This window comes from Sorex fumeus, unplaced genomic scaffold (genome assembly GCF_029834395.1).
Source record: "Sorex fumeus unplaced genomic scaffold, SorFum_2.1 ptg000043l, whole genome shotgun sequence".
Classification (NCBI taxonomy): Eukaryota; Metazoa; Chordata; class Mammalia; order Eulipotyphla; family Soricidae; genus Sorex; species Sorex fumeus.
Window position 1 is genome coordinate 50636514 of NW_026606100.1, and position 21780 is coordinate 50658293.

Consider the following 21780-nt stretch of genomic DNA (forward strand, 5'->3'; position numbering starts at 1 on the left):
GCCGCCATCTTTCCATCGTCTTATTGAACTCTACATCCTAACAGTGAATAATTGATGAGTGATGAGGAACCAACTCCTTGCACAATGAAACAACAAAATATTTCATGACATAGAAAAAAAACAAGATCGCTCAGAGTCGTCATGCATTTCAGATTTAGAAAAAGAATCCTGTGAATCCGTATAGAAACTGTAAGGCAAGCAGATCTGACTCTTCCTCCCTCACCCCCACCCCTCAAATCATCTACTTTGTACCTGGGAAGATTGTTAAAAGTGCAAAAAAGCCAGGAAGTATCTTGACCCACAAGTATAGTTAGCCATTTGGAAGAGGAAACTGCAATAATGGGAACTGAGTCGTGGGCTGTGGGTCGTTGGAAGGCGCGTGGGCACTTGGCCCTGGCCTCCCTGATGATAAAGACGGTCTTGAGAGTCCTGTTTACTTCGATACAGAGTGGCAATGAGTCAGGAAGGAGGAGATGTGGCACAAAACACTTCTCTAGGGGCCTTCCAAGGGCCGAGCCGTCTGCTGCTAAACTCAGGCTGCAGTGGACTTCAGGGCCACCAGGAGTCCCCATGAGTGGCTTCAGCTGCTTCCCTTTGGAGCATAGCTCATACTCGGTGTCCCTAACCTGTCGCTCTAGAGGACCCAAGTCCAGAGAGTTCTCCACCCCTAGAAGGGATCACACTTGTCAGGACTTGGAGCCCAGCAAATCCAAAATTGAACCACGGCACCCCCTGGTGGACTGTCGGGGGACATTGACAGTTTCTAGGACTGGATGGTTCACCGCCAGCAGGAACTAACTCTTTTGTTAAAGGAATATTTTGTTTGTTTGTTTGTTTGTTTGTTTTAATGTAGGAGTACTGCCATTTATTCAGCCATTGATTAAGCTGATTGAATTGGGCATAAACTCCACATCACTTTTTTTAAACTCAGAATGTTAATTTTATTTTTATTATTCTTTATTATTATTTTTTATAGGGCTGGAGCGATAGCACAGTAGGTAGGGTATTTGCCTTGCACGTGGCCAACCTGGGTTCGATTCATCCGCCCCTCTCAGGGAGCCCAGCAAGCTACTGAGAGTATCCCGCCCGCAAGGCAAAGCCTGGCCAGCTCCCCGTGACGTATTCAATATGCCAAACACAGTAACAACAAGTCTCACAATGGAGATGTTACTGGTGTCCCCCTTGAGCAAATCGATGAACAACAGGAGGACAGTGCTACAGACAGTGGGCAGTGCATTACTTTTTAATCACCATGAGACACAGTTACCAAGCTTTCCTGTTTGAGTTTCAGTCATACAATGATCGATCACCCAACCCTCCACCAGTGTACATCTTTTACCACCAAGGTCCCCAGGATTCCCTCCCCTCCCACCCCTCCCCCTGCCTCTATGGCAGACAATCTGGGGGAGGCTGGGGGAAACTTGCTGGCCACAGGAGGCTTCCAGGGCAGAATTCAGAGGGACAAGTGGGCAGTTGCATCCAAGAGAGGTGCCCAGTCAGGAGAGCCGGGGCTGGGCTCAGAGGAAGTCGGGCCCCAGGATGGCAGGGTGGCATGAGAAAGCAGGAGTGTCAGACCCCAGGACAGCAAGGCGGTGTGAGGTAGCAGGGACCCCAGGTTCAGGATGACAGGGCTCAGAGGACCCCAGGGTCCAGAATGGCGGGGCTCAGAGGAAGCAGCGACCCCAGGCCCGGGATGGCAGGGCGGCGAGCATGTCGCCAGAGCTGTGCACTGTGTCTGCAGGGCTGGCGCTGAGGCTGGTGAACGGAGGCCACCGGTGCCAGGGCCGCGTGGAGGTCCTGTACCAAGGCTTCTGGGGCACCGTGTGTGATGACAGCTGGGACATCAACGACGCCAACGTGGTGTGCAGGCAGCTGGGCTGCGGCTGGGCGCTGTCGGCACCCGGAGGGGCCCACTTTGGCCAGGGCTCGGGGAACATTCTCTTGGGAGACGTGAACTGCCAGGGATGGGAGTCCCAGCTGTCCAGCTGCCCCCATGGCGGGTGGTACGACCACGACTGTGGCCACAAGGAAGACGCCGGAGTCGTGTGCTCAGGTAGTGCTGGAGCCGGCCAGTCTCCTGGCCAGCAGGGCACGATGCATGATGCATGCAAGGACGGGGCTCTAGCACGGCTCACGGTGCATGCGCCCCACGCTTGGCAGGGGTCTTGCCGCCAAAGTGGCTGGCATGCCCCAGGCAGGGCACAGAGGCTCCGGGTGGGCGGGTGTCTGCTGGCTCGCCTAGGTGTAAGGTGCGGGGTGGGGGGTGGTTGCAGTCTTACTGCCCTGAGCTTGCCACTGCCCTGTGCGGCCCCTCAGCACCCCTGAATCCCCACTCGGTGGCGTCGACTCGGCTTGTAAGGGCGACGGGGGAGAACTGCAGACTCCAGGGTCTTCCCAGCGGGGGTCTCCAGCCAAGTCAAAATCAGCAGTAAAGGGCCCGGAATCCACAGCACAGACTGGGCGTCTGGGGAAGGCGTTTGCCTTGCACACGGCCCACCTGGATTCGATCCCCAGCATCCCGTATGGTCCCCTGAGCACCGCCAGGGGTAATTCCTGAGTGCAGAGCCAGGAGGGACCCCTGAGCATCGCTGAGGGTGGTGCCCAGACGCAAAAACAACAACCAATAAGATGTTTCCCATCTCTGAGACAAAGACAGTCTTGGCTCCGCCCACAAGGCCAGGGCCCTCCTGCTCGTTTTCCCCCAAGGGGAGGTTCTCGGTCCATGGCCCATCTTCAGGGCAGCTGGGGCAAGGGCTGTTTGGAGGGTGACAGCTCCAGAGCCTAAGTTCTGCAGGAGACATGGAGGGAGACCCACTTGCCCCTCGCGCTCGGTCCCCAAGAGATCCTTGCCCCCAAAACTGGCACTTGGCAGCAAGCTTGTGCCCCATTCTTTGGAAGGCCCTTGGGAGAGCATCAGGGGGTAGCTCACGGGGGCCAAGGAGGCCTCATTCTCACCAGCATCCTGGTCCCCGTAGGGACGGGAACGGAGTTGGCACAGAGGCAGGGCTGGGGGCTTCTCTCTGTCCTCTGTCCCCTCATCTGACGCTGCCCCTGGGCTGTCTCCCGTGGGCGTCCCGAGAGCCGGAGTCTCCAAGGACTTGTGTGACTCCAGGGGTTAGCAGACATTAACTCTGAGAATGTCCCCGGGTCCCCCAAGCTCCATTTCCTCTCAGCTCTCACCCTGGACTCCCCGAGCCGCTCAGCCTCAGAGGGGCCGGTCGGACTCTCAGGGTCTGTGCTCCCCCCCACCCCGGGCCCCGATGGCACTGACAGACACCCCGTTTCCTCCCCTACTGCAGGTACAGAATCCACACCCACCCTAATGACCACAGGTGAGTCTCGACCTCGCCCCCACCAGTCCTGGGCAGCGGGTGAGCAGTTGGTCCCGGGTAGACTCACGGAGACCCCGACCAGAGGGGCCTTAGCATGGCCCCGGAGCCGTCAGCTCCCCCTGCCTGCCGTAGCCCCTGCACATGGCTAAGAATGTGGCCCTGACACTGAAGGGCCTGGAGAGATCTGTGTGTCCCCAGACTCCGTCCACCGCTGAGAGTGCTGAAGGGACCCAGGCTCTGAGCCTGTCCCGCCCGGGGCAGCTCAGGGCCAGGCATGAGGGTCCAGGGAGGACAGGCAGTAACCTGCAGCACAATGATGTGGACAGTTTCCCGGGAGACCCTAACTGTGTCCCCTTCTCCCCAGGTTGGTGGGATGTATCAACGTTAGCCTCCACGGGTGACTGTCCTGTTGCCTGTCTGACCCTCTGTCCTCTCCCTGAACTGTCAGGTCTTCTGCAGAGGATGAGCCACACCAAAGCCCCTGGGCTCCCAGCTCTGCCCCTGCCCACACGTTTCCCCCCTGCTCTCCAGCCTCACCCCTGCACACCAACCTCACCTTACGATATTGCCTCACCCCTGCACACCAACCTCACCCTGCATGTCGTCTCTTCCCTGATGCCCAACTCTGCCCTGCACAGCAAACTCACTACTACACACCTGCCTCACCCCTGCATTCCAGCTTCATCCCTGCTCACCGCCTGCACCCCTGTTCTCTCCGCTCGGTTCAGGGTCAGGACAATGCCCTTGGTCCCCTACTGGTGTGCCCCACCTGCCTCCCCCACAAAAGTCTCTGAGCCCCAGTTGTTATGAGAACACCCACCCCGAGTTCACATCCTTGTAGCTCTTGTCAACACCCAGAGAGCTTCCCAATCCTGGAGGGCGCAAAAACAAACACTGGGTCCTGCGTGTCTGTTTCCTAAATGCACTAAGGAAATCCTTCCCTTTCTGTACCTTTTAGGTGAAACGAGCGCTGCTCCGTCGCCCTCTGATCCTTCGAGTGAGTCCAGCCCCGTCCCCCACACCTTAAGAGGAGAAGGGGCATTTTCTCCATGGGACCATTTCCCTGAGACCCCGGGACTGTGGGGGGCAGCTACAGTGTCCCCAGGCCACAGCCCCAAAGGGTGCGAATGTGAGAATAGTGCAGAGACACGAGCCCGGGTTCCCGGAGGATCCATCTGGAACCCCACGGGCTGCAAGTGTGGGTGCCAGGCGCCGGACCCACCCGCCCCTCTGAGTTCCAGGCCCCACCCAGTGTCCTGAGCACAGACAGTGGGCAGGACGTCCTGACGTGTGTCTCTCTCTCCCCCCAGCCACGTGGCCAGCTGCAGACACAATAGGTGAGTTTCCTGATTCCTACACCCACCCGCTGCCAAGGGTCTCAGCCCAGCTCTGGCTCAGACTCTGCATCTGGGGTGAGGCCTCGTGTTCCCAGTCCTGCTGAGAGGGGTCCCACTTCTCAGAAATGGGGGCTCTGTCACCTACAGGATGGGACACCGAAGCCAGGACTGTGGTGGCCATGCAGGAACCCCAATGTCACTCTGAGCAGCAGGGCCCTTGGGGTGCGGGTGTGAGACATGATTCAGGCTGGACCCAGGCATCCTGCCTGTCCCTCATGCCCTCTAATGTCCCTTCTCGAAGGTCAGCTACTTCCTCCTCCTGCTCTGCATGTGGCTGTCCCCCACCCCATGTCCTCTGCGTGCATGTGGGGACTGACTCCATTGTCTCACTGTCTCCTTCTGAGCAGACCTGGGAGGACACACTCTGCCCGAGACCCTCAGATGGCGGCTGAGACCATCTCCTTGAGTTCTGGGGAGCAGCCGGGCGGGTATAAGGCCCACGTTGACCTTTCCCTGCAATGGGAAGGGGGTGGCTAGACTGTCACCCCCACAGAGACTGTGTGTCTTTGTGTCTGCTCAAGGCCTCCTGCTCCTGGATGACCAGAGCAGGGGCTGCACCAAGCAGGGGGCATGCGGTCTCCACGGTGCCAGCTCTGAGTTCCCCATGCCCACTGATCAGTGCCTGGTGCCACCCTTTCCAGCAGAGCCTGGGTCCTCACTCCGAGGGACCTACTATCCTCAGGGCTGGGCACTCGGGAGTGTCCACACAGGAGCTTCCCATCCCCCTCAGCCGATCCCTCTCTGGGGTCTCTGGGGTCCCAGCACATCCTCACAGAGCCCCAAACTATGCCCAGATCCTGTGTTAACTGAGTCCCAACAGCATCCACATCCCTGGAGCTCTCCTGTCTTACACAGGACAGTCACATGCTCCAGCCCTGCAGTTTCCGTTCACCCAGGAACTGTCCAGAGACCCGTGTCTCTATTTCTGGCATCTCCCATCTCCCATGTCCCAATCAGCCCATCTGTCCTTGGGACTTCTCAACTGCACGTGTGTTGTGTGAGTGAATCTTTGTGACATTTTCTGATGGAACAGATCATCATTGGTGCATGTACATCTGTGTGAGTGTGTCTGTATGTGTGTGAGTGTGCGTGTGTGTTGTGTGTATGTGTGTGTGTGTGCGTGTGCTCGGGCACACAATTACCCGCTCATTCCTGCTGTTTAATGGGGTCTCCGGGGGATGGTGCCTCGCTAGATCTCTCTGCAGTTGCCCTTGACTGAACTCTGGTTCATTATGGTACAGAGTCCTGGGTGGGACTCCTGGGCATTGCGGGGGGCAGATGGGGGCAGCCGAGTCAGCCCCCATGCACAGGAGTTCTAGAACACTCCTGGGGATGAAGGATGGCAGCATGCGGCAGTCCAGTCTCCTAGGGACCAGGCCCTGCCCAAGAGGACCCCTTGGTCCTGGGGGAATTGTGGGTGTCAGGGAGAGTGACCGTCCCTCCCTCACAGGCACCGACTCTGGTCTGGCCCTGAGGCTGGTGAACGGAGGCCACCGCTGCCAGGGCCGCGTGGAGGTCCTGTACCGAGGCTCCTGGGGCAGCGTGTGTGACGACAACTGGGACACCCTGGATGCCAACGTGGTGTGCAGGCAGCTGGGCTGCGGCTGGGCACTGTCAGCCCCCGGGAATGCACGCTTTGGCCAGGGCTCAGGCCCCATCCTGCTGGACGACGTGAGCTGCACTGGCCACGAGTCCTACCTGTGGTCCTGCCGACACAATGGCTGGAACTCTCACAACTGCAACCACGGGGAGGATGCCAGCGTCATCTGCTCAGGTGGGCCAGGCTGCCCATGGGGTTTCTCTTGGACCCAGTCCCTTGTCTCGGCACCTCTGTCCCCTTCTCTGACGGGGCATGTGCAGAGGCCATCCTCACACCTTAGGTCTCCTGACTGGGGGCTCATGAGAGTCTCGGGGCCCTGAGAAATAAGGGGTGTGGGGGACAACACGGTGAGGATCTCACAGCCTCCCCTGACTTATCCCGGGAGACATCCAAGCTCAAATTCCTCTCAGTGCTCAGACTCCACATCCCGAATCCCTCAGACCCGGGGTTTCAGGGGGCAGGACTGGGCATCTCTCGGGCTGGTTCCTGTCCCGACACCCCTTACTGAAAGAAACCCCTTTCCTGTCTCCTGCAGATGCCCAGGGCAGCACCAGCGCCCCAGGTGAGTCTCAGCCTCTCCCCGACCCTTCCTGGGCAGTGGGAAGAGAAGAAGGTCCTGAGGAGACTCTCTTGGACCTCATCCTTGGGGGAAGCAGCATGGCCCTGGGGTTGTCAGCTTCCCCCACCCGCCTGTAGCCCCTGCACGACTCCCAAATGAGGACCCCACACTAGGGGCCCTTAGTGACCCGTGTGTTCCCAGATTCTGTCCCCCGCTATGGGTGCTGAGGGCCCCAGCTCTGGGCCTGTCCCGCCAGGGAGAGCTCAAGTCCCAGGCGTGAGGGTCCACGGAGGACAGGGAGTAACCTGTAGCACAGTGTTGTGGACAGTTTCTTGGGAGAGCCTAATAGTGTCCCCTTCTCCGCAGACTGGTGGCACACAGCAGCTTCGACTGCGGGTAAGTGTCCTGCTGCCTGCCTCTCCCTCAGGTGCCGTGTTCTCTCCCACACATGTCAGGTCCTCTGCAGAGGATGAGCCCTCAGCAAATCCCCTCGGGCTCCCAGCTTGTATCTGCACACACACTTGTCCCCTGCACACCAACCTCACCCGACAATATTACCTCACCCCTGCACACCAACCTCACCCTGCATGTCGTCTCTTCCCTGATGCCCAACTCTGCCCTGCACAGCAAACTCACTACTACACACCTGCCTCGCCCCTGCATTCCAGCTTCATCCCTGCTCACTGCCTGCACCCCTGTTCTCTCCGCTCGGTTCAGGGTCAGGACAATGCCCTTGGTCCCCTACTGGTGTGCCCCACCTGCCTCCCCCACAAAAGTCTCTGAGCCCCAGTTGTTATGAGAACACCCACCCCGAGTTCACCTCCTTGTAGCTCTTGTCAACACCCAGAGAGCTTCCCAATCCTGGAGGGCGCAAAAACAAACACTGGGTCCTGCGTGTCTGTTTCCTAAATGCACTAAGGAAATCCTTCCCTTTCTGTACCTTTTAGGTGAAACAAGTGCTGCTCTGTGGCCCTCTACTTCTTCGAGTGAGTCCAGCCCCGTCCCCCGCACCTTAAGAGGAGAAGGGGCATTTTCTCCTTGGGACCATTTCCCTGAGACCACGGGACAGTGGGGGGCAGCTACAGTGTCCCCAGGCCACAGCCTCAACGGGTGCGTCTGGGCTTGTATGTGAGAATAAGGCAGAGACACGAGCCCGGGTTCCCGGAGGATCCATCCGGGACCCCATGGGCTGCAAGTGTAGGTGCCAGGCGCCAGCCCCACCTGCCCCTCTGAGTTCCAGGCCCCACCCAGTGTCCTGAGCACAGACAGTGGGCAGGACGTCCTGACACATGTCCCTCTCTCTCCAACCTAGTGGCCTCATTCGAATACAGTCACAGCAGGTGAATTACCTGTTTCCTGCACCCACCTACTGCCAGGGTCTCAGCCCAGCTCTGGCTGAGACTCTGTCTGGGGTGAGGCCTCCGTGCTTTCCGGCCTGCTGAGAGGGGTCCCGTTCTCAGGAACGGGGGCTCTGTCACCTATGGGATGGGACACCGAGGACAGGACTGTGGTGGCCATGCAGGAACCCCATGTCACTCTGAACAAGGAGAGCCCCCGGGGTGTGGGTGTGTGACATGATCCAGGAGGAGCTTCAAGGAATGCTGGACCCAGGCGTCCTGCCTGTCCCTCATGCCCTCTGATGTCCCTTCTCGAGGGTCAGCTTCTTCCTTCTCCTGCTCTGCATGTGGCTGTCCCCCACCCCATGTCCTCTTCGTGCTCATGGGGGCAGACTTGGTTATCTCATGGTCTCCTTCTGAGCAGACCTGGGAGGACACACTCGCCCCAAGTCCCCTAGCTGGCGGCTGAGACCGTCTCCCTGTGTTCTGGGGAGCAGCCTGGGTAGGTTCTGGGCCCACGTTGACCTTTCCCTGCAATGGGGGCTGGTGGCTAGGCCGTCACCCTCACGGAGACTTTGTGTCTTCGTGTGTCTCGGCCTCAAAGTCAGGGTTCACCGCGGAAGGTAATGTTCCGCGGAGCCGGTATTCCGCTACAGCAGGGGAGGTGTGGGAGTTATCAGGCACTCAGCACCCACAGTGGAAGCTGCCGGGGGACTCTGAGCAAGGCCTGGTTGGCGTCTCTCTCTCCCGAGCCCTTTCTGAGCCTGGAGAGGGATGGATCCTAATGTCCCAAACTCATCGCGTGTGCTCCTGCCTGGTGCCAGAGGATCCAGTGCCCGTGTTCAGGGCCCACCCCTGGGCTGTCATGTCCCATGGTGGCCGCAGACCAGCTGCAGGGTTCATAGAAGTCTTTGCGGACCACCCCAGGCGGGTTCCTTCTACAGAGAGAGGCCTTGGTCCTTCACTGTGGGCTCCTGAGGGCCTGTGCGGACTTGTGGCCACTTCGGGAGACCAAGAACAATGGTTAAAAGAGACGAAAGTTCTGGCTCCGGAAGTGGGCAGGAACAGAGACCATTGTCACTAAGAAATCCGAGTCCAGCAGAAGAGGAAGGACAAGTCCGCAGTGCCCCAGGGGCACCATGGGTCCCTTGTGTGCCAGAGAGACAAGGCCTATGAGGCGGCCATGGGCTCCCCCAAGCAGAGAATGCCAGGCCTGAGGGCAGCAACGGAGGCTGTGCTCACAGCAGCAGCCACAGCAGGGGAGGGGCGGGACAGAGGGTGTCGAGGCCCCCAGACCTTCCAACAGCTTCCTCTTGGGGTCTCACCTCACCTCCTCTGTGCTCTATCCACACAGGTAATCAATGGGGATCCCAGTGCGATTGTGGGGCTCTTCTTGGTCTCGCCTAGGTTAGGGTATGGGGTACCTCATTTCGCCTGGCCCTGACAGAGGGCAGACGCGCCCCGTCCTTGCTCCAGCCAGGAAACGCCTGTGGGTGCGACCGAGGGGGCCCAGGAGGCCTCAGTCTCAACAGCGTCCTGGTCCCCATAGGGACAGGCTCAAAGTCGGGGCTGAGGCAATTCTGGGGGCCTCTCTCTGTCCTGTGTCCCCTCACCGCACACGGACCCTGGGCCATCTCCCGTGGGCATCCGAGAGCCGGAGCCTCCAAGGACTTGTGTGACTCTAGGGGTTAACGGACATTAACTGAGAATGTCCCCGGGTCCCCCAAGCTCCATTTCCTCTCAGCTCTAGCGCTGGACTCCCTGCACCCCTCAGCCTCAGAGGGGCCGGTCGGACTCTCAGGGTCTCTGCTCCCCCTCCCCCCGGCCTCGACGGCACTGACAAACACCTTGCTTCCTCCTCTACTGCAGGTGCAGGATCCAGCTCCACACCATCGGCCTCAAGTAAGTCTCGGCCTTGCCCCCACCCATCCTGAGCAGTGAGTGAGCCCATTGTCCTGAGCACAGACAGTGGGCAGGACGTCCTGACGTGTGTTTCTCTCTCCCCAGCCCCGTGGCCAGCTGCAAGCACTATAGGTGAGATTCCTACACCCACCCGCTGCCAGGGGTCTCAGCCCAGCTCTGGCTGAGACTCTGCATCTGGGGTGAGGCCTCTTATTCCCAGGCCTGCTGAGAGGGGTCCCACTTCTCAGGAATGGGGGCTCTGTCACCTACAGGATGGGACACCAAGGCCAGGACTGTGGTGGCCATGCAGGAACCCCATGTCACTCTGAGCTGGAGGGCTCCCGGGGTGCGGGTGTGTGACATGATCCAGGTGGAGCTTCAGGGAAGGCTGGACCCAGGCGTCCTGCCTGTTCCTCATGCCCTCTGATGTCCCTTCTCGAGGGTCGGCTTCTTCCTCCTCCTACTCGGCATGTAGCTGTCCCCCACCACACATCCTCTCCGTGCTCATGGGAACAGACTCAGTTTTCTCAGTGTCTTCTTCTGAGATGACCTGGGAGGACACACTCTGCCCAAGTCCCCCAGATGGTGGCTGAGACCTTCTCCCTGTGTTCTGGGGAGCGGCAGGGCAGGTGCAGGGACCACGTTGACCTTTTCCTGCAGTGAGAGTTGGTGGCTAGGCCTTCACCCTCACGGGGACTGTGTGTCTTTGTGTATCTGCTCAAAGCCTCCTGCTCCCAGATGACCAGAGCAGGGGCTGCACCTAGCAGGGGGCACGCGGTCTCCACGGTGCCAGCTCTGATTTCTCCACGCCCACTGGTCAGTGCTTGGTGCCGCCCTTTCTGGCAGAGCCCAGGTCTTCACTCCGAGGGACCTACTATCCTCAGGGCTGGGCACTCGGGAGTGTCCACACAAGAGCTTGCCATCCCTCTCAGCCGATCTCTCTCTGGGGTCTCTGGGGTCCCAGCGCATCCTCACTGAGCCCAAAGCAACGCTTGGATCCTGCGTTAACTGAGTCCAACAGCATCCAGATCCCCAGAGCTCTCCTCTCTTACATAGGACAGTTACATGCTCCAGCCCTGCAGTTTCCATTCACCCAGGAACTGTCCAAAGACCCGGGTCTCTATTTCTGGCATCTCCCATCTCCCATGTCCCAATCAGCCCATCTGTCCTTGGGACTTCCCAGCTGCATGGTGTGCTGTGCGAGTGAATTTTTAGGACATTCCTCTGTTGGAACAGATCATTGATGATTGTGTGCCTGTGATTGTGTAAGTGTGTGAGTGTGAGTGTGAGTGTGTGTGTGTGTGTGTGCTCGAGCACACAATCACCTGCTGATTCCCGCTGTTGTCCTGGGTGTTCCGGGGAACGTGCCTTGCTAGATCTCTCTGCAGTTGCCCTTTTCTGAACTCTGGTTCATTATGGTACAGATGCTCTGAACCTGTAGTCCCTGGGTGGGACTCCTGGGCATTGCGGGGGTCAGATGGGGGCAGCAGAGTCAACGCCCATTCACAGGAGTAACGGAACACTCCTAGGGATGGAGGACGGGGGCAGGCGGTAGTCCAGTCTCCTAGGGAATAGGCCCTGCCCAAAAGGACCCCTTGGTCCTGGGGGAATTGTGGGTGTCGGGGAGAGTGACCGTCCCTCCCTCACAGGCACCGACTCTGGTCTGGCCCTGAGGCTGGTGAACGGAGGCCACCGCTGCCAGGGCCGCGTGGAGGTCCTGTATCGAGGTTCCTGGGGCAGCGTGTGTGATGATAGCTGGGACACCCTGGACGCCAACGTGGTGTGCAGGCAGCTGGGCTGCGGCTGGGCGCTGTCAGCCCCCGGGAATGCACGCTTCGGCCAGAGCTCTGGCCCCATCCTGCTTGACGACGTGAGGTGCACTGGCCACGAGTCCTACCTGTGGTCCTGCCAACACAATGGTTGGAACTCACACAACTGCAACCACGGGGAGGATGCCGGCGTCATCTGCTCAGGTGGGCCGGGCTGCCCATGGGGGTTCTCCTGGACCTGGTCCTTGTCCCAGCACTCTGTCCCCTTCTCTGACGGGGCTTGTGCAGAGGCCGGCCTCACGCCTTAGGTCTCCTGACTGGGGGCTCATGAGAGTCTCGGGGCCCTGAGAAATAAGAGGTGTGGGGGACAACACGGAGAGGATCTCACAGCCTCCCCTAACTTATCCCGGGAGACATCCAAGCTCAAATTCCTCTCAGTGCTCAGACTCCACATCCCGAATCCCTCAGACCCGGGGGCTCAGGGGGCAGGACTGGGCATCTCTCGGGCTGGTGCCTGTCCCGACACCCCTTACTGAAAGAAACCCCTTTCCTGTCTCCTGCAGATGCCCAGGGCAGCACCAGCGCCCCAGGTGAGTCTCGGCCTTGCCCCCACCCTTCCTGGGCAGTGGGAGGACCAGCAAGTCCTGGGGAGATTCCTGGGGACCCCAACCTGGGTGGACACAGCATGGACCTGGGACCATCAGCTCCCTCAGCCACCTGCAGCCCCTGCACTTGTCTCAGAACGAGGCCCTGACACTGATGGCCCCGGGTGACCGATGTGTCCCCATATTCTGCCCACAACGAGGGTGCTGAAGGGCACTGGGATCTGGGCCTGTCCTGTCCAGGGGAGCTCATGGCCAAGGTGTGAGTGTGCAGGGAGGACAGGGACTAACCTAACCTGATGGCCGTGGGCAGTTTCCCTGGAGACCCTAACTGTATCCCTTTCTCCCCAGATTGGTGGCAAACAACTGCCACGGGTAAGTGTCCTGCTGCCTGCCTGTCCCTCGGTTCCTGAGTTCTCTCCCCACACCTTTCATGTCCTCTAGAGGGTGAGCCCACACCAAATCCCCCTGGGCTCCCAACTCTGCACCTGCACACGCAATTCCCCCTGCTCTCCAACCTCATCCCTGCACACCAACCTCTCCCTACCATATTGCCTCCCCCCTGCACCCCAATATCACCCTGCAAGTTGCCGCACCCTGCATAGCCCCCTCTCCTCTGATGCCCAGCTCTGCCCCTATACACCCAGCTCACCACTGCACACCTGCCTCACCCCTTCATTCCAGCTTCATCCCTACTCACCGTCTGCACCCCTGTTCTCTTCGCTCGGTTCAGGCTCAGGACAATGCCCTGGTCTCCCAATGGATCTAACGGACATTAAGGTCCATGCAACAATTCACTCATTTGTGAACGGAGCATGCGAGGTGGGGGGCGGGGAGGGCAGGGAGGGAGAGAGGCTTGTCTTGCATTGAATGATCGTTTACACAGAATTTGATCCCTGGCATCAGTCCGATGCAGAGCAACACGCGGTTGACGCCCAAGCCCAGAGCCAGGGTCACCCTGAGCATCTCCAGCTGTGCCCCACCTGCCTCCTCCAAAAACGTCTCGAGGCCCCACTTCATATGAGGGACTCTCGAGTTCACCTCCTTTTCGCTCTTGTCAACACTCAGGAAGATTCCCAATTCATGATTGAGGCAAAAAAGCAAATTCTGGGTCCTGTGTGTCTGTCCCCTAAATACACTAAGGGAAAACTCACCCATTTTTTCCCTTTTCAGGTTCATCAACCACATCTACAACAGTCGTTCCTAACACAGGTGAGTCCAGACACACTCCCCCCACCTGAGCAGCAGGAGGGGCAGTTTCTCCTGGGGACCCCGGGACCCCGGGACTGTGGGGGGCAGCTGCAGTGTCCCCAGTCCACAGTCTCATGAGTGCATCCAGGCACCATTGAGAGAACAAGGGAGAGACACAAGCCCGGGTTCCCAGAGGATCCATTCCGGACCCCAACGTGCTGTGAGGGTGGGTGCCAGGCCCCGGCCCACCCACCCCTGTGAGCTCCAGGCCCTGCCCAGTGTCCTGGGCACAGACCATGGGCAGGACGTCCTGACATGTGTCCCTCTCTCTTCAGTCTGGTGGCCTGAGACAACTACAGCCATTACAGGTGAGTTTCCTGATTCCTACACCCACACGCTGCCAGGGTTTCAACCCAGCTCTGGCAGAGACTCTGCATCGAGGGTGAGGCCTCCAAGCTCCCTGGCCTGCTGAGAGGGGTCCCATTCTAAGGAATGGGGGCTCTGTCACCTAGGCGATGGGACACTGAGGCCAGCACTGTGGTGGCCATGCAGGAACCCCATGTCACTCTGAGCAAGGAGAGCCCCCGGGGTGCGGGTGTATGACATGATCCAGGTGGAGCTTCAGGGAAGGCTGGACTCAGGCGTCCTGCCTCTCCCTCATGCCCTCTGATGTCCCTTCTCGAGGGTCGGCTTCTTCCTCCTCCTACACTGCATGTAGCTGTCCCCCACCACACATCCTCTCCATGCTCATGGGAACAGACTCAGTTGTCTCAAAGTCTCCTTCTGAGATGACCTGGGAGGACACACTCTGCCCAAGTCCCCCAGATGGTGGCTGAGACCTTCTCCCTGTGTTCTGGGGAAGGGCAGGGCAGGAGCAGGGACCATGTTGACCTTTTCCTGCAGTGAGAGTTGGTGGCTAGGCCCTCACCCTCATGGGGACTGTGTGTCTTTGTGTGTCTGCTCAAAGCCTCCTGCTCCCAGATGACCAGAGCAGGGGCTGCACCTAGCAGGGGGCACGTGGTCTCCGGAGTGCCAGCTCTGAGTTCCCCATGCCCACTGGTCTCTGCCTGGTGCCGACCTTTCTGGCAGAGCCCAGGTCCTCACTCTGGGGGACCTACTATCCTCAGGGCTGGGCACTCGGGAGTGTCCACACAGGAGCTTCCCATCCCCCTCAGCCGATCCCTCTCTGGGGTCTCTGGGGTGCCAGCGCATCCTCACTGAGCCCCAACCTACACCCAGATCCTGCGTTAACTGAGTCCAACAGCATCCACATTCCTGGAGCTCTCCTGTCTTACACAGGACAGTCACATGCTCCAGCCCTGCAGTTTCCGTTCACCCAGGAACTGTCCAGAGACCCGTGTCTCTATTTCTGGCATCTCCCATCTCCCATGTCCCAATCAGCCCATCTGTCCTTGGGACTTCCACAGCTACACTTTGTGTTGTGCTAGTGAATCTCTGTGACATTTTCTGATGGACCAGATCATCATTGGTGCATGTACATCTGTGTGAGTGTGTTTGTATGTGTGTGAGTGTGCATGTGTTTATGTTTGTGTGTGAGTGTGTGTGTGTGCTCGGGCACACAATTACCTGCTCATTCCTGCTGTTTAATGGGGTCTCCGGAGGGTGGTGCCTCGCTAGATCTCTCTGCAGTTGCCCTTGACTGAACTCTTGGTTCATTATGGTACAGAGCCCTGGGCGGGACTTCTGGGCATTTAGGGGGCAGATGGGGACAGCCAAGTCAGCCCCCATGCACAGGAGTTCTACAACACTCCTGTTGGATGGAGGATGGTGGCAGGCGGCAGTCCAGCCTCCTAGGGACTAGGCCCTGCCCTTTGTCCTGGGGGAATTGTGGGTGTCAGGGAGAGTGACCGTCCCTCCCTCACAGGCACCGACTCTGGTCTTGCCCTGAGGCTGGTGAACGGAGGCCACCGCTGCCAGGGGCGCGTGGAGGTCCTGTACCGAGGCTCCTGGGGCAGCGTGTGTGACGATGACTGGGACACCCTGGATGCCAACGTGGTGTGCAGGCAGCTGGGCTGCGGCTGGGCACTGTCGGCCCCTGGAAGTGCACGCTTTGGCCAGGGCTCAGGCCCCATCCTGCTGGACAACGTGAGGTGCACTGGCCATGAGTCGTACCTGTGGTCCTGCCGACACAACGGCTGGAACTCACACAACTGCAACCACGGGGAGGATGCCGGTGTCATCTGTTCAGGTGGGCCGGGCTGCCCGTGGGGGTTCTCCTGGACCCGGTCCCTTGTCCCGGAACCTCTGTCCCCTTCTCTGACGGGGCTTGTGCAGAGACCGGCCTCATGCCTTAGGTCTCCTGACTGGGGGCTCATGAGAGTCTCGGGGCCCTGAGAAATATGGGGTGTGGGGGACAATACAGAGAGGATCTCACAGCCTCCCCTGACTTATCCCGGGAGACATCCAAGCTCAAATTCCTCTCAGTGCTCAGACTCCACATCCCGAATCCCTCAGACCAGGGGACTCAGGGGGCAGGACTGGGCATCTCTTGGGCTGTTGCCTGTCCCGACACCCCACACTGAAACAAACCCCTTTCCTGTCTCCTGCAGATGCCCAGGGCAGCACCAACACCACAGGTGAGTCTCGGTCTCACCCCCACCCATGCTGGAGACTCACAGCGACCCTGACCCGGGTGGCCGCAGCATGACCCCAGGGCCATCAGCCTCCCCCGCTACATGATAGCCCCTGTATGAGTCTCAGAATGAAGTCCCGACACTGAGGGCCCCAGAGTGACCCATGTGTCCTCAAATTCTGCTCACCGCTGCAGGTGCTGAGGGCCCCAGACTCAGGGCCTATCCAGCCCAGGGGAGCTCAGGGCCCAGGTGTGAGGTTCCACAGGGAGGACAGGGACTAACCTGAGTCCAGTGATGTGAACAGTTTCCTGGGAGACCCTAATTGTGCCCCCTTCTCTCCAGTTTCGTGGCCAATATCAAATACCACAAGTAAGTGTCCTTCTGTCTGCCTGTCCCTCGGTCCCTGTGTCCTCTCCCCACACCTGTCAGGTCCTCTGCAGAGGATGAGCCCTCAGCAAATCCCCTCGGGCTCCCAGCTTGCATCTGCACACACACTTCCCCTCTGCTCACCAGCCTCACCCCTACACACCAACCTCACCCTGCATGTCGCCTCACCCCTGCATAGCAGCCTCTCCCCTGATGCCCAGCTCTGCCCCTTCACACCCAACTCACCACTGCACACCTGCCTCACCCCTGCATTCCAGCTTCATCCCTGCTCACTGGCTGCACCCCTGTTCTTCTTGGCTTGGTTCAGACTCAGGACAATGCCCTTATCCCCTTATGGATGTAATGGACATTAAGGTCCATGCAACAATTCACTCTTTTGTGAACAGAGCATGCAAGGTGGGGGGCAGGGGGCCAGGGGGGAGAGAGACTTGCCTTGCCTTTAATGATCGTTCACACACGGTTTGATCCCCGGCATCAGTCCGGATCCAGAGCAACACAGGGTTGACTCCCGAGCCCAGAGCCAGGGTCACCCTGAGCATCTCCAGCTGTGCCCCATTTGCCTCCTCCACAAAAGTCTCGAAGCCCCACTTCATATGAGGGACTCACGCGTTCACTTCCTTTTAGCTCTTGTCAACATTCAGGAAGATTCCCAATCCCTGGTTGAGGCAAAAAAGCAAAGTCTGGGTCCTGTGTGTCTGTCCCCTAAATACACTAATGGAAAACTCCCTCGTTTTTCCCTTTTCAGCAACCACAAATACAACAGTCACTCCTACCACAGGTGAGTCCAGGCCCACCCCCCACACCTGAGCAGCAGGAGGGGCAGTTTCTCCTGGGGACCCAGGGATCCCGGGACTGTGGGGGGCAGCATCACCGGGTGTGTCCACAAGCAATGTGAGAATAAGACAGAGACACGAGCCTGGGTTCCCAGAGGATCTATCTGGGACCCCACGGGCTGCGAGTGTGGATACCCCCGCCCCTCTGAGCTCCAGGCCCTGCCCAGTGTCCTGAGCACAGACAGTGGGCAGGACATCCTGACCCGTGTCCCTCTCTCTTCAGTCTGGTGGCCTAGGACAACTACAGGCATTACAGGTGAGTTTCCTGATTCCTACACCCACCCGCTGCCAGGGGTCTCAGCCCAGCTCTGGCTGAGACTCTGCATCTGGGGTGAGGCCTTTGTGCTCTGTGTCCTGCTAAGAGGGGTCCCATTCTCAGGAATGGGGGCTTAGTCACCTACGGGATGGGACATCTAGGCCAGGACTGTGGTGGCCATGCAGGAACCCCCTGTCCACTATGAGCAAGTGGGGCCCCCGGGGTGCGGGTGTGTGACATGATCCAGGTGGAGCTTCAGGGAAGGCTGGACCCAGGCGTCCTGCCTGTCCCTCCTGCCCTCTCATGTCCCTTCTCGACATCGCCCATGTCCCAATCCAGCCCATCTGTCCTTGGGACTTCCACAGCTGCATGGTGTGTCATGCAAGTGACACAGGAGAGGAATCAGAGCCAGAGAGTCACAGGGTGCCCGGTCACCAGCCAGACTTCCCGGGGTGCTCACCCCGTGTTGGCGGCCACTGTGCAGAACCTCACTCCGGTCAGAGTCTCCGGAGTGAGGTTCTGTGAGGGTGGCCACTCACCCCAGTTCCCCCACCGCCTTCCTGGGTCAGCAGAACAGTGACCGCATGACTTAGTTGATTCCTGGGAGATTTAGCCTTGGGGCCTGTGCTCCAGTGCCAGTCCATTCCTGCCTGGAAGGTTCTAGGCCCTGTGGGGAGATAGAGACAGATCCACTATGTGCGGCCGGGGATCCCCTGTACAGGGCAGGAGGGGCGTGGTGAGGCCTGACGCGGCATGTGTGTGTGACGTGGGGGGATGTTCACCTAGAGGATGCCCCCGGGGGGGGGGGGCTTCCCCTCTCTCCTGCACTGGACCCTCGCACTGTGGCGACCTCTTGACCTCTGCCAGCGGGAACTTCTCCAGCCCCAGCTACCAGAGCTGTCCCCGCCCAAGCTGCGCGCCCCCGAGATGGGAGGGCAGCAGGGGGGTGGGGGGGGAGGAGGGGTCCCTCCCCGTTGTCGTGCCGTGTCCGGAGTGCTGCCGTGTTCTGGGGTGTCCTCAGCGGTGCCGTTTGCCCCCACAGGCAGCCAACCCTGTGGAGGCTTCTTGACCCAGCCCTCGGGACAATTCTTCAGCCCCTCGTACCCGAACAACTACCCGCACCATACCAACTGCGTGTGGGACATCGAGGTTGCCAACAACGACCGCGTCACCGTCGTCTTCAGAGACGTCCAGTGAGTGTGGGGCCCATGGGAGACCTGGAGGGCTGGCGGGCCGAGACGTCCTGCGCTCGGGGACTTGCTGTTTGTTGTTTGTTTGGGGGCTACATCGGGCTGTGCTCAGGGCTCACCCCTGACTCTGCTCAAGGACCCCTCCTGGCGGGGCTCGGGGGTCCTGGGGATGGAGCTGGGTCTGTGGCGTGCAAGGCAAACGCCGGGGCCGCTGTGCTATTGCTGTGGCCTATTTTTGAGGCCTCTTTCACTGAGGATGGAGGCCAGGGCCTCCAGTGCGTCCAGCCTGAGCTCGGCGCTGGTGGGGGGGGGGGGTGTCCCGGCATCTTCTGGACTTGGGGTCAGTCTGGTGTGGCTGGCCCGGCACTCCAGCCCGGAGCTGAGGGGTCCCAAGTCAACCACCCCTGCGTGAGCTCATGACTGGGCCTTCTCCCCCGAGACTAGTGCTGGGGCTCTCTCCTCACTGGCTCCCGACAGGGGACTCCAGAGAGAAATAGATGGAGACATGGGGGCAGGGGATTGCGACCCCCTGGAGACAGTCGTTTTGGAGTAATAGCACAGGACTGGCCCGCCGCCACCCAGCCTTCCCAGGGCTTTCCTGTCCCCGCTCCAGGTCAAGGGGTCAGGCAGAGGCCCGGGACCCCCTTTCTTCTCAGCATCCCCCTGACGCGGGCATGCGGGGTGGCCGGCTGGGCCCGGAGAGGCCCCACGATTGCTGGTGTCCCGGGAAGGGGCTGTCGCGCTGGCCCCCCTCGCCACATTCCCAGAAAAACCACTTCTCTCTCAATTCCCGCAGATGAAGTGGGTGGTGGTGGCTGTGCCCGGGTGGGGGTGATATCACCCTTCGCATCGAGACATGTCACATCATCAGGGTCCCCATCCCGAGTCAGGGATCCGCCCTTCTCCACACCGCTGCCCCCTTTCACCAGTTCTCCGTCCCCCTGCCCGGCCCAGCACTGTCACCCCTGCTTTGCCCGGGGGGCCTGGCTGGCTTTTGCCGTGTGTGTCTTTATCTGCTCAGTTGCCTACAGTGACCCGTTTGGGTGGGCTGACCCGGGCGAGCTGACTCCAGTGTTAGGGTGGGCTGGTGCCAGGCCGTCGGGGGCTGCTGCGGGCTGCAGTCACCCCCTTTTTGGGGGAGACAGCATGCCGGTGGCGAGGCCGCCCATGTCTGTGCTCCCCAGTTTGTCCTGTGCCGGGGCTGTTGTGGGGAGTGCCGGGGGGTGCAGGAGATTTCCTCTCTGCGGAGTAAATGCCCACAGTCGGGAGGCTGGCCCGGTTTTCACTTGGGGGAGCCCCTCCACCCTGTTTTCCATCAAGGCTGCACCCACCCCCTGCAGTGTGTGCTTCCCTGGGCCGGGATGAGAGTCACGGGGAGTGGGGAAGGAGAGACTCCGAGTTTCGGGGTGCATTTCCCCACGATTAGTGACAGGACTGCCATTGCACATGCCCCTGGCTGATTTGTCTGCTTTGGTAGGGTTTTTTTTTTTTTTGCTTTTTGGGTCACACCCAGTGATGCTCAGGGGTTACTCCTGGCTCTTCACTCAGGAATGACTCCTGTTGGTGCTCAGGGGAACCATATGGGACGCTGGGAATCGAACCCAGGTCGGCCGCGTGCAAGGCAAATGCCCTCCCTGCTGTGCTATCACTTCAGCCCCTTTTTTGGTTTTTGAATTTTCGGTTTTGGGGCCACACCGGCGATGCTCAGTAGTCAGTCCTGGCTCTGCACTCAGGAATTGCTTCTGGCGGTGCGCAGGGGGGCCAGATGGGGTGCCAGGGATCGAACCTGGGTGCAAGGCGAGCGCCCTCCCCACTGTGCTCTCCCCAAACCCCTCTTTGCCTACTCTAGAAGGATCCAGCAGCAGGTTCTGGGGATCCCAGGGCTGTGCTTTGTGTGTCTGGAGCCCGGCCGGGCAGGGTGGTCCCTCTGGGTCAGCTGGGAATCTGCGTGTGGGGGATGCTCTGGTGCCTTATTTCTCTCAGTCCCTGTGATCTGTGGACATGTTCTGTGGGAACCCGGGAAGAGGCAGGACGTGAGCTCTTCTTTAGAGAGGGAGCGAAAGCCCTGCGGGGCCGAGAGCTCCTAGCGAGGCCCGGGCAGGCAGGACAGAGCCCCTTGCCCAGTTGGGTAAGACCATCAGATTCCCTGGCCCGAGCTGCCTGCGTTTCTGCCCCTCCTGGCCCGGAAGCCCATCGGGATGCTCAGAGCACTGTCTCCCTCTGCAGACTCGAGGGCAACTGCAACTTCGATTACCTGGAGCTCTACGACGGCCCCTACCACAGCTCGCCCCTGCTGGCCCGCGTCTGCAACGGAGACAAGGGCACCTACACCTCCTCGTCCAACTTCATGTCTGTCCGCTTCGTGAGCGACGGCAGCGTCTCCCACAGGGGCTTCCTGGCCAGCTACTACTCCAGCCCCTCCAACCAGAGCACCAGTGCGTGAGCAAACCCCGGGGTGGGGGCGGGGGCAGGAACCCCGTAGCCAGGGTCATCCTGGTACGAGCCAAGAGCCAGGGGACCTAGGTAGGCCTGGCCGACAGCCGACGGTCCACAGCTGCTGAGTGGCCGTGTGGGGTGATGACAGGATCTGGGGTGGCCATTGGGCTTGAACCCAGTGGCCTCCTGCACCAGGACGAGGGCCTGAGGCCTGGCCACCCCCTGGAAGACAGACAGGGCGGTCACCAGTCCCCCCAAGGAGGCCAAGGAGCAAGGCAGGGCAGCACCCAGCTTTCACAAACCCCGGTTTTTGTTTTGTTTTTTTTTGGGTTTTTTTTTGCTTTTTGAGTCACACCCAGCAATGCACAAGGGTTGCTCCTGGCTCTGCACTCAGG

General features: G+C 59.8%; 1 protein-coding gene across 1 annotated transcript in view; it reads left to right on the forward strand.

The window, feature by feature from the left end:
* Nucleotides 1-1710: 1710 nt before the first annotated feature.
* The window catches only part of LOC130029446 (deleted in malignant brain tumors 1 protein-like), a 135821-nt gene continuing 115751 nt past the window's right edge, over nt 1711-21780 (forward strand). Inside the window, exons 1-7 of the mRNA XM_056120332.1 lie at nt 1711-2053; nt 3300-3332; nt 6180-6503; nt 7228-7284; nt 11777-12100; nt 14527-14539; nt 15549-15898. Of these exons, the coding sequence (XP_055976307.1) occupies nt 1711-2053; nt 3300-3332; nt 6180-6503; nt 7228-7284; nt 11777-12100; nt 14527-14539; nt 15549-15898 (1444 nt within the window). The remainder of the gene's footprint in view (nt 2054-3299; nt 3333-6179; nt 6504-7227; nt 7285-11776; nt 12101-14526; nt 14540-15548; nt 15899-21780) is intronic.